Source organism: Dermochelys coriacea, chromosome 1 (genome assembly GCF_009764565.3).
Source record: "Dermochelys coriacea isolate rDerCor1 chromosome 1, rDerCor1.pri.v4, whole genome shotgun sequence".
NCBI classification, from domain to species: Eukaryota; Metazoa; Chordata; order Testudines; family Dermochelyidae; genus Dermochelys; species Dermochelys coriacea.
The window spans coordinates 52,698,399-52,713,368 of record NC_050068.2 but is presented as its reverse complement, the minus strand read 5'-3'; the positions used below and the strand labels follow the sequence as shown (position 1 = coordinate 52,713,368).

The 14,970-nt window shown below is 42.7% G+C and overlaps 1 protein-coding gene across 1 annotated transcript in view; it reads left to right on the top strand.

The window, feature by feature from the left end:
• Positions 1–14,970, top strand: part of TRPC4 (transient receptor potential cation channel subfamily C member 4) — a 197,339-nt gene that overhangs the window by 90,509 nt on the left and 91,860 nt on the right. The window contains exon 3 of the mRNA XM_038387745.2: positions 3,081–3,599. Within this exon, the coding sequence (XP_038243673.1) occupies positions 3,081–3,599 (519 nt within the window). The remainder of the gene's footprint in view (positions 1–3,080; positions 3,600–14,970) is intronic.

The following is a 14,970-nucleotide window of genomic DNA, read 5'->3' as shown; positions in this document are numbered from 1 at the left end:
GGTTGAGGGGAGATATGATTGCTCTCTATAAATATATCAGAGGGATAAATACAGGAGAGGGAGAGGAATTATTTAAGCTCAGCACCAATGTGGACACAAGAACAAATGGGTATAAACTGGCGACCAGGAAATTTAGATTTGAAATCAGACGAAGGTTTCTAACCATCAGAGGATGAAGTTTTGGAATAGCCTTCCAAGGGAAGCAGTGGGGGCAAAAGATCTATCTGGTTTTAAGATTCTACTCGATAAGTTTATGGAGGAGATGGTATAATGGGATAATGGGATTTTGGTAATTAATTGATCTTTAAATATTCAGGGTAAATAGGACTAATCCCCTGAGATGGGATATTAGATGGATGGAATCTGAGTTACTACAGAAAATTCTTTCCTGTGTATCTGGCTGGTGAATCTTGCCCATATGCTCTGGGTTTAGCTGATGGCAATATTTGGGGTCGGGAAGGAATTTTCCTCCAGGGCAGATTGGAGAGGCCCTGGAGGTTTTTCGCCTTCCTCTGTAGCATGGGGCATGGGTGACTTGAGGGAGGCTTCTCTGCTCCTTTAAGTCTTTGAACCATGATTTAAGGACTTCAATAGCTCAGACACGGGTGAGGTTTTTCATAGGAGTGGGTGGGTGAGATTCTGTGGCCTGCGCTGTTCAGGAGGTCGGACTAGATGATCAGAATGGTCCCTTCTGACCTTAGTATCTATGAATCTATAAGTCTCCAGTCCACCCAGCACTGTGTGAAGAAGAGGTGTGAAGGAGCAGGAGTCCCCAGAGGCCAGAGTTCCTCCAGGGATTCTGGGGGAGTTTACACTGAAGGAGAAGCTCTGCTACCCTGTCACCCTGAGCTCCTGGCAAGATGCTCCAGCTCTACTGTATGATGCAAAGGAGGGCTGGGTTATAAAGAATCTTTTGGAAAGGCTACTGCCAGGATAGCCTTGATCTAATGCAGTGCATGTGCTCCTGATTGTGATACAGGGACAATGGGGGGACCTTGATCCCATCACCTTTTCTTGCATGCTTCCACAAAGGCCAGCCTGAAGGACCCCAATCTCGCTGTATCTAAAGTGCCCAAATAGTACATTCTTTCCTCTCTCTCCTTGCACACTTGCAAATGGTACTTCCAGATCAGGAGTAATAAGGCAAAATGTTACTGAATGAGAGTAGAACCTACTCACCTCTGAGCTGGAGGGTTGAATCCCCAGCACAGAGTTGAGCCCTGTATGGGCCCTCTGTTTTCCAGCACGTCTGATGGACACAAGGCATGGGCAACCTGCTCCCCTGTACTCTCCCCTGGAGGTGGAAGGGCCATGTCAGGCATCCCAGAACCCACTCCTGCCATTGGGCTGCTGTAGGCTCTGTGCTGCACTTCACCAGTGTTGCACAGGTGTGTGTGTGTGTGTGTGTGTGTGTTTGTGTGTGTGTGTGTGTGTGTGTGTGTGTGATTTCCATCTATCTCCTCCCCTTCCAGTACATCTTCTCAGCATCTAATCTAGTTATTCTGGTCTAGCAACATGCTCTGGATTTTAGCAGTCAAAGTCAGAAGGCATTTCACCTAAGGATGTGTATAGCTGAGACCCTGAATTTGTGCACCACGTTACGTAAATATTTCAGCAGTATTGCCTCCTGAACTTACTTTCCCATTGCCAGAATGCAGCTAATTAATGCCTTAGGGCCCAGTTCTGCAATCCATACACTGAGTAGCACTTAGTTACAGAAAGAAAAGGACAGCTCACTTCATCGGATGCAGCTCATGAAAGCTTATGCTCAAATAAATTTGTTAGTCTCTAAGGTGCCACAAGTACTCCTTTTCTTTTTGCAAATACAGACTAACTCAGCTGCTACTCTGAAATTAGTCACAGAAGAAATTGAAGGTGTTTGTCTATAAAAGCTGCTCTATATGAAGAAGGGCTGAAAAATCAGGTATGGGGGGAGGAAGGAAGTACTCACTGACAGCAGGGCAAGAAATACCCATTTTTATTACCAACAGTCATATTTCTTTTAAGATACATTTCACTGTTTTTTTTCTTTTCTCTGCTAATTTCTGCCTAGTTCTGCTGGTTTCTTCTTCTCCTCCCTTCTTTGTTCTCACGCACTTTCCCTGTTTGTTATTAACTTTTCCTCATTCCCAGGGTAGCATTCTCTGAATGTTGCTAATCTGTAGAGTGACAGTGGGGCTTGTGAGGCCTGCAAGTGCTGGTACTGCCATGGTCAGTGGGTTTGGGAGATGACCCCCAGCAGGCAGAGACAAGGTTTCCTCATGTTAAAGGCCGGTGGTAGCGAGGTGCCTCCCAATCCTGGGTACCCCTAGGAAGCGTCACAGGCACCATTCAAAATGTTCTGTGTGTTGTTTATATAGCCGTGTGTGTGTCGGGGGGGATCATTCCTCGTGCACCATGTCACAATGTGAATGCAAAAATTGGTGCAAAAAAAAAAAAAGAACAGTTATGAGCTAAGGGTTAAAAAAACCTACACACAAAAAGGAAGAGTATTTTAAAACTCTCTTGTGTTGTTTATTGTCTGTCCTTTTATATGTTATCTACTTAGGGCTCTATCATACAAACCATCCCATTTTCCTTCAGTTAGACTGATCTTGACACCTCATAATAAGTGTATTCAGGACTGGGCCTTAAAAATTCAAGCTTATTGTGGCAGGGACCTCCTTTTCTCTCTGACTGGGAGACTCAAAGCTCCAGTGATTTCTCCAGCCATGCCTCCTCTTTATAACATTTAGATTATTTCATCAGGGACCAGAAACAAAACAATCTTTCTTAAGTGACTCATCACACAGCCCAGATAGACATTATGAAAGGCTGTAGCCGATTGTTTGAGAATAACCATAGGCTACAATTTGTTAGAGCAAATGATTAATTATACAATTATAAATAACAAACAGATGTTGTGAAAAGATCACCTAGATCACAATTTATGAATCAAAAAAGGAGCTGCATTTGCCAAATAGAATATTAATTCCAAATTGTTTTGTGCAACTTTTTACAAGAAGAACTATCTCGTAGCTTAATTTACTGTTGCTGCTGTTGAAATAAGAATCTATAACTTTTCTCACTTTTTTGCACAGGTGCCACCAATACTGCTGGATAAGCAGTTCTCAGAATTCACACCAGACATTACACCCATTATTTTGGCTGCCCATACGAACAATTATGAGATCATAAAGCTTCTTGTACAGAAGGGGGTTTCTGTACCTAGACCACATGAAGTCCGCTGCAACTGTGTTGAATGCGTCTCAAGCTCAGATGTGGACAGCCTTCGCCATTCTCGATCCAGACTCAACATTTACAAGGCTCTGGCAAGTCCATCTTTGATTGCGTTGTCCAGTGAGGATCCTTTCCTTACAGCATTTCAACTGAGTTGGGAGCTTCAGGAACTGAGTAAAGTGGAAAATGAATTTAAGTCAGAATACGAAGAGCTGTCGCGTCAATGCAAGCAATTTGCAAAAGACCTCCTGGATCAGACACGGAGTTCCAGAGAATTGGAAATTATTCTTAATTACAGAGACGACAATAGCTTGATAGAAGAACAGAATGGTAATGATCTTGCACGATTGAAGCTGGCAATTAAATACCGACAAAAAGAGGTAAGTGTGCTGGAGAATATTTAGGCATATTTAGTAGCAATAATGTGATAGATAATTGCCTGGAATACAGCCCTTTAAGAGAGACAACTTCAGATTGCTGCTTATTTTTTGTTCTCTAAGGGCCTCTTTTTATTATTGGAAGAACGTAAGAGGTTGTTATGGTTCATTAAAACTGGAATTTGAAATATTGTATCATATCACAGATCCTGGAGGACTATCTGTTTTTCACCTGAGCATACGTTATCACTAGCACAGAATAATATTAAGCAAGTCTTTGGTAACAGAGTAAGAACTGCAAAGAGTACTTCTCAAAACCGATTCATTAAATGTCTGGCTGGTAAAGTAGGCGTGTCACGTATTTACATGCTAGTTAAATTACATGTCTGTTGTTACTATAGGCTTGGTGACTAATATCAATAGGTAAATCCTAAAAGTTTGATACTCATTTTTGGTTTGAATAAGCATCCAAAAGTAGATACTATTCTAAAGATTTTCCAAGTATGCCAAACTGGATTGGAAATGTAATGAGAATCTGAAATCCCCTGCGTGTCTTTTAAAATTCGTAAGGTTCTTATATGCTGTGATACAGTATAAGAACCTAGATAGAAAGATCAGTTTTTCATGAGATTTCCAAAATCTGTGCATCTGATCCTAGCTGGAAATTACCAAATGTCATCTGGGAGTTTTGCTTTCAACAGCAGCTCCAATGCAGAAGAGTAAAGTCAAGCAGAAAAGTATATCAGAGCATTTCAAACCTTAGTAGTACTGCTACTAATAATAATAATTTAAAATGGTTCTATTCAGGATTCAAAAAATGGGCAAAGGTTCAAGGTGTTGTTACTTTAATTGAACCTATTCACCCATAGTTATTAAGTCCCTGATCCTGCAAACAATAACCTGCATGCTTTACATTAAGTACACAGGTAGAGTTTGCAGAATCTGGGCCTAACCTAGTAAGTTGTGGTTTCATTTAAGATAACATTTACCAACACATGGAAGTCAACATCAAATTAATGATCTACTGATATATATATATATATTTGACTTGTAAAAGGTCTATGTTGCTTACTTATGTCATATTTAAATTTCATGGTATGCCATGGTTAAGACCACTCCATATGATCTAATTCTGGAGAAGGACCTACAGTTAGCCTTTAGTATAGCAAGAAGTGGTTGACAATATTTTTCACTAGCTGTTTCATTATTTCAGGAAGCATGCTCACCAGTTTCCTAAATTACTTACTGCGATGTACTTTCAGAAATTGTACGTCAGACCTTTTTTAGAAGCCAATCTCTGTGTGTTTCATTTGTATTTCTTAAAATGTGAAATCCTACTTTATAATTTATACTTCATTTAGCAAATTTTAGCTGTGACTTGGATCTTCCAATGGATTCATGCATTTAAAAGCAGTTCTGATTTTGAACAGTGATTTGAAATCCTAATTGCAAAGCTTGAATTTTCCTAATTTGAGTCTTAGGTAGTGAGAGACATCTGCAAGTACAAATGGCTTGGATAGTCCCAGCTGATTTCCATGCCTAATTAAATTGCAGTAATACAGATGTTTACCCTTTATAGAGTCCTTGTAATGGCAAACATTAAAGCAATATTGACTCTCAAGGTAATGATTCCAAATCACTGGATCATCTACATTTCTGATATTTTTTTTTCAATTTCTATTAATCTTTTTCACTATTTCTCCCCTCAGCAGCCCCTTAAATGGAAGTAGGTTCTGCTTATTTTCTCTGCCATATTTTTTATTTGCCTATTAGATGGTGGAACAAATATTGTCAAACACAACAGACCCATTGTTTTATTTCTAATGACTACAATAAGCGAAGGCATTGTATGAGATACAAATATGGAAAGCCTAGAAAACCAAACAGTTCTATGACAGCAAACTCAGGGCTAAATTCTGTCGTGTCCTGTGCAGCTGTATTCTGGGAATTCCATTTTACCTCATCCATTGTATCCACTCCGGCAGAGGCACCAACTCCGGGGTGCTCTGGGGCTGAAGCACCCACGGGGAAAAAAAACTAGTGGGTGCCGGCGGGCCCTGCTGATCGCCTCATCCCCATTTCTCCCAGCACCTCCCACCACTGAGGATCAGCTGTTCAGTGGCAGGCAGGAGGTGCTGTGGGGGAGGAGGAGGAGCGGGGGCACAAATAGGCAGAGCAAGGGTGGGGTACTCTCAGGGGAGGGGATAGAACATGGTGGGAAGAGGCGGGGTGGGATGGAGCAAGAACAGGAAGAGGTGGGGCAGGGGTGGGGCCTCGGGGGAAGGGATGGAGTGGGGGCGGGGCCTGCGGCAGATCAGGGGTTGACCACCCCCAAGAAATCAGAAAGTCAAATCCTCTGCACCCAGGATCCCACCAATGATCCTGACCTAGTACTGTAGCCATCCAAGCGGAGGATATGATCATTGTCCCATCTCCTCTGTGCATTTCTGGTGACTGGCAGAAGGTGTTGGGGCAAAGTAGGCTATTCCTATGTAAAAGGAATAGCAGGGAAAGATGTGGGCTATTCTTTAGATATTCTGTTGTTTGATCTGACCTGTCTTAGAACATCATCTCTTGGGTGATACAACCGTTCTCCCTGCTCCATGGGCTTCAGCCACTGAGAATCAGAATTATGGCCAGATAAGTTTGTGTTGTATCAGGAAAAAATATGATTTTGTTTTTCAGCAATCTTATTTGAGTTCTAATCGTTTTGTGGTGGTGGTGGTTGGTTTTTGTTTTTCTTTCTCTCAACTTAACTCAGTCAAGAAATAGAAGGAAAAAAGACTTTACTTTACATCCAACCCCACAAAATAAAAACAAACCAACCAGCTGAACAATAAATTTCCTTCCCTCCCTGACACATCAATCATCTCATACCTCTCATCCTTTATTATTATTACCATTCATTATTAAAATTACAGCAGGGATGAAATTGGGGCCCATTGTGCTAAGCAGAGTACAAATACATAGTACAGTAACTCTTCATTTAACAGGTTTCAGAGTAGCAGCCGTGTTAGTCTGTATTCGCAAAAAGAAAAGGAGTACTTGTGGCACCTTAGAGACTAACAAATTTATTAGAGCATAAGCTTTCGTGAGCTACAGCTCACTTCATCGGATGCATTTGGTGGAAAAAACAGAGGAGAGATTTATATGTTCTCTGTGTGTGTGTATATAAATCTCTCCTCTGTTTTTTCCACCAAATGCATCCGATGAAGTGAGCTGTAGCTCACGAAAGCTTATGCTCTAATAAATTTGTTAGTCTCTAAGGTGCCACAAGTACTCCTTTTCTTCATTTAACGTTGTAGTTATGTTCCTGTAAAATGAAAAGGAGTACTTGTGGCACCTTAGAGACTAACAAATTTATTAGAGCATAAGCTTTCGTGAGCTACAGCTCACTTCATCGGATGCATTTGGTGGAAAAAACAGAGGAGAGATTTATATACACACACACAGAGAACATGAAACAATGGGTTTATCATACACACTGTAAGGAGAGTGATCACTTAAGATAAGCCATCACCAACAGCAGGGGGGGGAAGGAGGAAAACCTTTCATGGTGACAAGCAGGTAGGCTAATTCCAGCAGTTAACAAGAATATCAGAGGAACAGTGGGTGGTGGGGTGGGAGGGAGAAATACCATGGGGAAATAGTTTTACTTTGTGTAATGACTCATCCATTCCCAGTCTCTATTCAAGCCTAAGTTAATTGTATCCAGTTTGCAAATTAATTCCAATTCAGCAGTCTCTCGTTGGAGTCTGTTTTTGAAGCTTTTTTGTTGAAGTATAGCCACTCTTAGGTCTGTGATCGAGTGACCAGAGAGATTGAAGTGTTCTCCAACTGGTTTTTGAATGTTATAATTCTTGACGTCTGATTTGTGTCCATTCATTCTTTTACGTAGAGACTGTCCAGTTTGGCCAATGTACATGGCAGAGGGGCATTGCTGGCACATGATGGCATATATCACATTGGTAGATGCGCAGGTGAACGAGCCTCTGATAGTGTGGCTGATGTGATTAGGCCCTATGATGGTATCCCCTGAATAGATATGTGGACAGAGTTGGCAACGGGCTTTGTTGCAAGGATAGGTTCCTGGGTTAGTGGTTCTGTTGTGTGGTGTGTGGTTGCTGGTGAGTATTTGCTTCAGATTGGGGGGCTGTCTGTAAGCAAGGACTGGTCTGTCTCCCAAGATCTGAGAGAGCGATGGCTCGTCCTTCAGGATAGGTTGTAGATCCTTGATGATGCGTTGGAGGGGTTTTAGTTGGGGGCTGAAGGTGATGGCTAGTGGCGTTCTGTTGTTTTCTTTGTTGGGCCTGTCCTGTAGTAGGTGACTTCTGGGTACTCTTCTGGCTCTGTCAATCTGTTTCTTCACTTCAGCAGGTGGGTACTGTAGTTGTAGGAATGCATGATAGAGATCTTGTAGGTGTTTGTCTCTGTCTGAGGGGTTGGAGCAAATGCGGTTATATCGTAGCGCTTGGCTGTAGACAATGGATCGAGTGGTATGATCTGGATGAAAGCTAGAGGCATGTAGGTAGGAATAGCGGTCAGTAGGTTTCCGATATAGGGTGGTGTTTATGTGACCATCGCTTATTAGCACCGTAGTGTCCAGGAAGTGGATCTCTTGTGTGGACTGGTCCAGGCTGAGGTTGATGGTGGGATGGAAATTGTTGAAATCATGGTGGAATTCCTCAAGAGCTTCTTTTCCATGGGTCCAGATGATGAAGATGTCATCAATGTAGCGCAAGTAGAGTAGGGGCATTAGGGAACGAGAGCTGAGGAAGCGTTGTTCTAAGTCAGCCATAAAAATGTTGGCATACTGTGGGGCCATGCGGGTACCCATCGCAGTGCCGCTGATTTGAAGGTATACATTGTCACCAAATGTGAAATAGTTATGGGTCAGGACAAAGTCACAAAGTTCTGCCACCAGGTTAGCCGTGACAGTATCGGGGATACTGTTCCTGACGGCTTGTAGTCCATCTTTGTGTGGAATGTTGGTGTAGAGGGCTTCTACATCCATAGTGGCTAGGATGGTGTTTTTAGGAAGATCACCAATGGACTGTAGTTTCCTCAGGAAATCGGTGGTGTCTCGAAGATAGCTGGGAGTGCTGGTAACGAAGGGCCTGAGGAGGGAGTCTACATAGCCAGACAATCCTGCTGTCAGGGTGCCAATGCCTGAGATGATGGGGCGTCCAGGATTTCCAGGTTTATGGATCTTGGGTAGCAGATAGAATACCCCAGGTCCTGGCTCCAGGGGTGTGTCTGTGCGGATTTGTTCTTGTGCTTTTTCAGGGAGTTTCTTGAGCAAATGCTGTAGTTTCTTTTGGTAACTCTCAGTGGGATCAGAGGGTAACACCACTTTCTACAAGCCATTACCCTCTGATCCCACTGAGAGTTACCAAAAGAAACTACAGCATTTGCTCAAGAAACTCCCTGAAAAAGCACAAGAACAAATCCGCACAGACACACCCCTGGAGCCAGGACCTGGGGTATTCTATCTGCTACCCAAGATCCATAAACCTGGAAATCCTGGACGCCCCATCATCTCAGGCATTGGCACCCTGACAGCAGGATTGTCTGGCTATGTAGACTCCCTCCTCAGGCCCTTCGTTACCAGCACTCCCAGCTATCTTCGAGACACCACCGATTTCCTGAGGAAACTACAGTCCATTGGTGATCTTCCTAAAAACACCATCCTAGCCACTATGGATGTAGAAGCCCTCTACACCAACATTCCACACAAAGATGGACTACAAGCCGTCAGGAACAGTATCCCCGATACTGTCACGGCTAACCTGGTGGCAGAACTTTGTGACTTTGTCCTGACCCATAACTATTTCACATTTGGTGACAATGTATACCTTCAAATCAGCGGCACTGCGATGGGTACCCGCATGGCCCCACAGTATGCCAACATTTTTATGGCTGACTTAGAACAACGCTTCCTCAGCTCTCGTTCCCTAATGCCCCTACTCTACTTGCGCTACATTGATGACATCTTCATCATCTGGACCCATGGAAAAGAAGCTCTTGAGGAATTCCACCATGATTTCAACAATTTCCATCCCACCATCAACCTCAGCCTGGACCAGTCCACACAAGAGATCCACTTCCTGGACACTACGGTGCTAATAAGCGATGGTCACATAAACACCACCCTATATCGGAAACCTACTGACCGCTATTCCTACCTACATGCCTCTAGCTTTCATCCAGATCATACCACTCGATCCATTGTCTACAGCCAAGCGCTACGATATAACCGCATTTGCTCCAACCCCTCAGACAGAGACAAACACCTACAAGATCTCTATCATGCATTCCTACAACTACAGTATCCACCTGCTGAAGTGAAGAAACAGATTGACAGAGCCAGAAGAGTACCCAGAAGTCACCTACTACAGGACAGGCCCAACAAAGAAAACAACAGAACGCCACTAGCCATCACCTTCAGCCCCCAACTAAAACCCCTCCAACACATCATCAAGGATCTACAACCTATCCTGAAGGACGAGCCATCGCTCTCTCAGATCTTGGGAGACAGACCAGTCCTTGCTTACAGACAGCCCCCCAATCTGAAGCAAATACTCACCAGCAACCACACACCACACAACAGAACCACTAACCCAGGAACCTATCCTTGCAACAAAGCCCGTTGCCAACTCTGTCCACATATCTATTCAGGGGATACCATCATAGGGCCTAATCACATCAGCCACACTATCAGAGGCTCGTTCACCTGCGCATCTACCAATGTGATATATGCCATCATGTGCCAGCAATGCCCCTCTGCCATGTACATTGGCCAAACTGGACAGTCTCTACGTAAAAGAATGAATGGACACAAATCAGACGTCAAGAATTATAACATTCAAAAACCAGTTGGAGAACACTTCAATCTCTCTGGTCACTCGATCACAGACCTAAGAGTGGCTATACTTCAACAAAAAGCTTCAAAAACAGACTCCAACGAGAGACTGCTGAATTGGAATTAATTTGCAAACTGGATACAATTAACTTAGGCTTGAATAGAGACTGGGAATGGATGAGTCATTACACAAAGTAAAACTATTTCCCCATGGTATTTCTCCCTCCCACCCCACCCCGCACTGTTCCTCTGATATTCTTGTTAACTGCTGGAATTAGCCTACCTGCTTGTCACCATGAAAGGTTTTCCTCCTTCCCCCCCCTGCTGTTGGTGATGGCTTATCTTAAGTGATCACTCTCCTTACAGTGTGTATGATAAACCCATTGTTTCATGTTCTCTGTGTGTGTGTATATAAATCTCTCCTCTGTTTTTTCCACCAAATGCATCCGATGAAGTGAGCTGTAGCTCACGAAAGCTTATGCTCTAATAAATTTGTTAGTCTCTAAGGTGCCACAAGTACTCCTTTTCTTTTTGCGAATACAGACCAACACGGCTGCTACTCTGTTCCTGTAAAATGCAACTTTAAGTGAAACGATGTTAAGCGAATCCAATTTCCCCATAAGAATGAATGTAAATAGCGGGGGATTAGGTTCCAGGGAAAATTTGTTTTGCCCTACAGTACAGTACAGTACTATAGTTGGGAGGTGGCATGTGAGACAGTGAGGCAGACAAGGAGGCTGAAGGTGCTGTAGGCTAGGAGAGACACATTGCAAAGCAGCTGCAGCAGCTTCCTTGACTCTGCAAGCACCAGGGGTGGGGGACTCAACCCTCAGCCCATCCACTCCACCCCTTCCCCCAAGCCCACACTCTTAACACGCCTCTTCTTCCTCCCCCTTTTCTCCGCCGCCGTGTCCTCGCTCCTCCCCCTCCCTCTCCTGCCTGCGGCATTCAGCTGATTTGTGGCTTTTGTGAGGGAGGGGGGAGGCTATGCGCCAGTCCTCGCTCCTCCCCCCTCCCTCCTGAACGCCTCAACCCAGCTGACTGCCACGGGCAGGAGGCAGCGGGAGGAGGGGGAAGGAACTGATCCGTGGGGTCTGCCAGTGGGCGGGAGGCACTGTTGGGGGGAGGAGGCATAGGGGGGCTGATAGGGAGGCTGCCAGCTGTGGACAAAGCAGGCAGCCAAATGACGTTAAAGCGAAGCATTGCACAACTTTAAATGGAGCGTGTTCTGTAATTGAGCAGGGACGTAAGATTGAAACAACATTAAACAAGAGGACATTAAGTGGGGAGTTACTGTAAGAGACAATTTCTGTCCTGCAGAGCATCCAGTCTAATTTAAGACAAGAAGCAACAAGTCAACATAACAAAAACTGGAGGAAGGAGTGGTTCAGATATTTTTTTCTTTTAAGTTTTAAGATGGTAATATTTTTGTTTATTTCTGATATCACTAATTTGCACTGACATCTATAGGTGGTTTACCATAGGCATCATAGCAGGTGTGGGTCTAGAGAAGGATTTGAGTAGATCAGGCTTGTGACTTCATGGTTTGGCATGGGGGGAGAGTGTTCCATGCACCAGTTTTGTCATGGTACTAGTTCAGAGGTGCTTGTGAGAGAAGTACACAAATGGGTGAAGAAGAATTGCACTGTTGTTGTGCAAAGGAGGGTGACTCTTAAAAACACAAGGCAGGATAACTAAGGAAAAGTGGAGTCATGGAGGGGCCTCAAAAATGAGGACAGAATGCTTGATTGAACATGGAGATTGAAAAAGCCTCTCTCAAATGGATGTGGTCCCTTTAAAGGCAATGTGGTGGTTTACAAGCTGCTGCTATTGTCTGTACATTATCCTGCATAAAGATAAATAGTGAACATCCGTTTGCAATGCTGTTAGTCCACATCTTTCTTGAGTGCCAAATTCCCGTTGTAAAGAAAAAATGAAAAGCCTTCAAAAATGTATGCAAATCATTTTGGAAGCTCTGTGCAGTAAAAGTTGCTCATGTTCTGCATTTCTATTCTGTTGACGTCTGCCACAATACGGTGATCATGTCATTCAGACTTTCTCAGGAGGTATCCCAGCAAAATTCCTTCCCAGCTCTTGGAATCCTCTCAGAATGAATCACTAAGTGGGGAGTCTATCCGATGGGCAGCCTGCCTCTTTTGCTTTTTTAATAAATAACAAGGTTGAAGGACACTTAGATTTTGAGATGGAGAATGCCCGATGACACCATTGATAGCTTCTGTTGATAATGATGTTAGCAGTCCAGTGACTGGAATATCACACTCTGTATTTTTGGACTACTTAGTTGCAATATTTAACACAGGTGTAAAGCCCCCAAGCTAGAGTTTTTTCCCCACTCTGTTAACACTCCTGGTGCTGATCGATTGCAAGAAATGACACTTTGCTGCTGCTAGTCTGACTCCTGTCCTTTCCTTCCCCCACTTGCCTGTTGCTTGCTTCTAACATCTATTGTTGCTAGGTAACAATTAGCAATGCACATCAGCTGTTCCCTAATGTCCCACAACCATACAGCAATGTGCAGTGTGAACATTTAATTGACTAGTCTCAGTTGTTTACACCAATTGACATTGACAATGACAATTGACAATGACCTGATTAGTCATTTCTGCTCACTGTGGCAGGATCATGGGGCATGATGGACAATGCCAAAAAGCTTTCTGTTTTCCTGAATCAAGTGTAAAACTTTATCAGATTCACATATGATTCCTTTCATAGGTATAGAAGGGATAGTAAGAAATCATAGAATTGTAGGGCTTGAAAGGGACCTCAAGAGGTCATCTAGTCCTCCCCTCCCACTCCCCTCATATAACCCCATATGTGAATTACAGGCCAACATTTTTCTGTCAACAAATCCAATGGTCAGTCTGAAGGCATGTAGATTGTAAACTGCCCAGGACAGGGGATAAAAATAAATAAATCATAAACAATGATCAATTGATCATTTTTCTTTTGCATTGATTTCAAAATGCATATTACAAACCTGAGGGATATATACAGACAGATTTGTATGGAAGAGTTATATTTCTGTATTACTTCCTCAGAGATATGTACTTACATGGTATCACAGATCTAAAATGGTACTTCAAGAATGACAGGAAATACTATCACCTTGAGAAACTTTATCATCTAACCAGGCACTGAGCTTGAATGCCAATATGTGTTCTTTTGAAGCTGCAACCAGCCAATAGAAAACATGTATGTGCATGCTCTGTCAAGCGTGTGCACACACAAACACACACCCACACCACACACTCACTTTGCTTCTATTATAGTGATGCCTTACATTAACTATACTCTTACAATAAAGGTATTTTAATGTTTGTGGTTCAAGATTAGATTAAAGTGATTTTTAAAGATTGTTTTTTCCTTTTGATATCACTAAAGGGCAGAATTAAGGTTATTTTGGTGCTATAGCTATACAGTTCCATACCTTGACATGTTTGGATTTCTTTTAAGTGAATCTTAACTCTGAAATATCTGGGTTTACAGTGGTTGCTTTTGGAGATGAGTACAAAACCCTTGTGATGTTTATTACTCTTAAATTATTTTTACATAATCTCAGTTTTAACTCCCTTTTATCTTTTTTTTGTCAGGGATTATATCTTGGTATCTGTACATCTGGAAAAAATGTACTCAGTAAAACATGTGAAATGGGAAAAAGATGCTTGAATGGATGAATGTTCTCTGAGTTGGTGTCTGATATCACAACAGTTTTTACAGTCATGTAATAGCATTGAATTCAATGTATTTAGTCCTGATTTATACTACTTCCCGAAACAGTTGCTCCCTGTTTTTGTCTCCATAATGAGTATGATTCAAACCTGCTCTAATGATACATATTTATAGTTACCATTGATTTCAGTGAGACCCATGCTTACACATCCAGGGCAGAATTTGGTTTTTCTCATTATCAGTATTGTTACTTGTGTACTGCTTTCTGTGGACAATTTATTAGCAAATAGTCAGGTCTCAGCATGGAGGAAACACAGAATTTTAAGATTATTCTCAGTCTTTTTCTTCCACATCTGCGTCCTTGTTCAATCTTCATCTCTATTCTTTGAACAGTCTTCTTCCTGTCCTCGGTCTTTTACCACTGGCTGCATTTTCAGAATTTGGTCATTGATTTTAATGCAAGTCAAATGAATAAAGTCAGGTTTCATTGCTGCTTATTATTTTGCTTTTCCCCCTTACATACTTATCTTATTGTAATCCTCCTTTCCTTCCCTTGCATATCTATATGGCTGAATCTCCTTGTCTGTCCTATGTTACCCAGAGTGCTTTGCTTGGCTTCTCCCAGCAATTCATTTTAGTTTTGATCTAAGTGCATCTGTTTACTGTCCATTTCCAAGTCCACATTCTTGGGACTCTGTCAGCAGGTATTAGTCTGGCCTAGGTGCTGACCTCTTCTCTTTGTTGTTGCTATGTTCTCTACACAAATATATTAATTTTTTTGCAACACCAGCAATTAGGAAAATCAGTACCCCAGTAGATGGT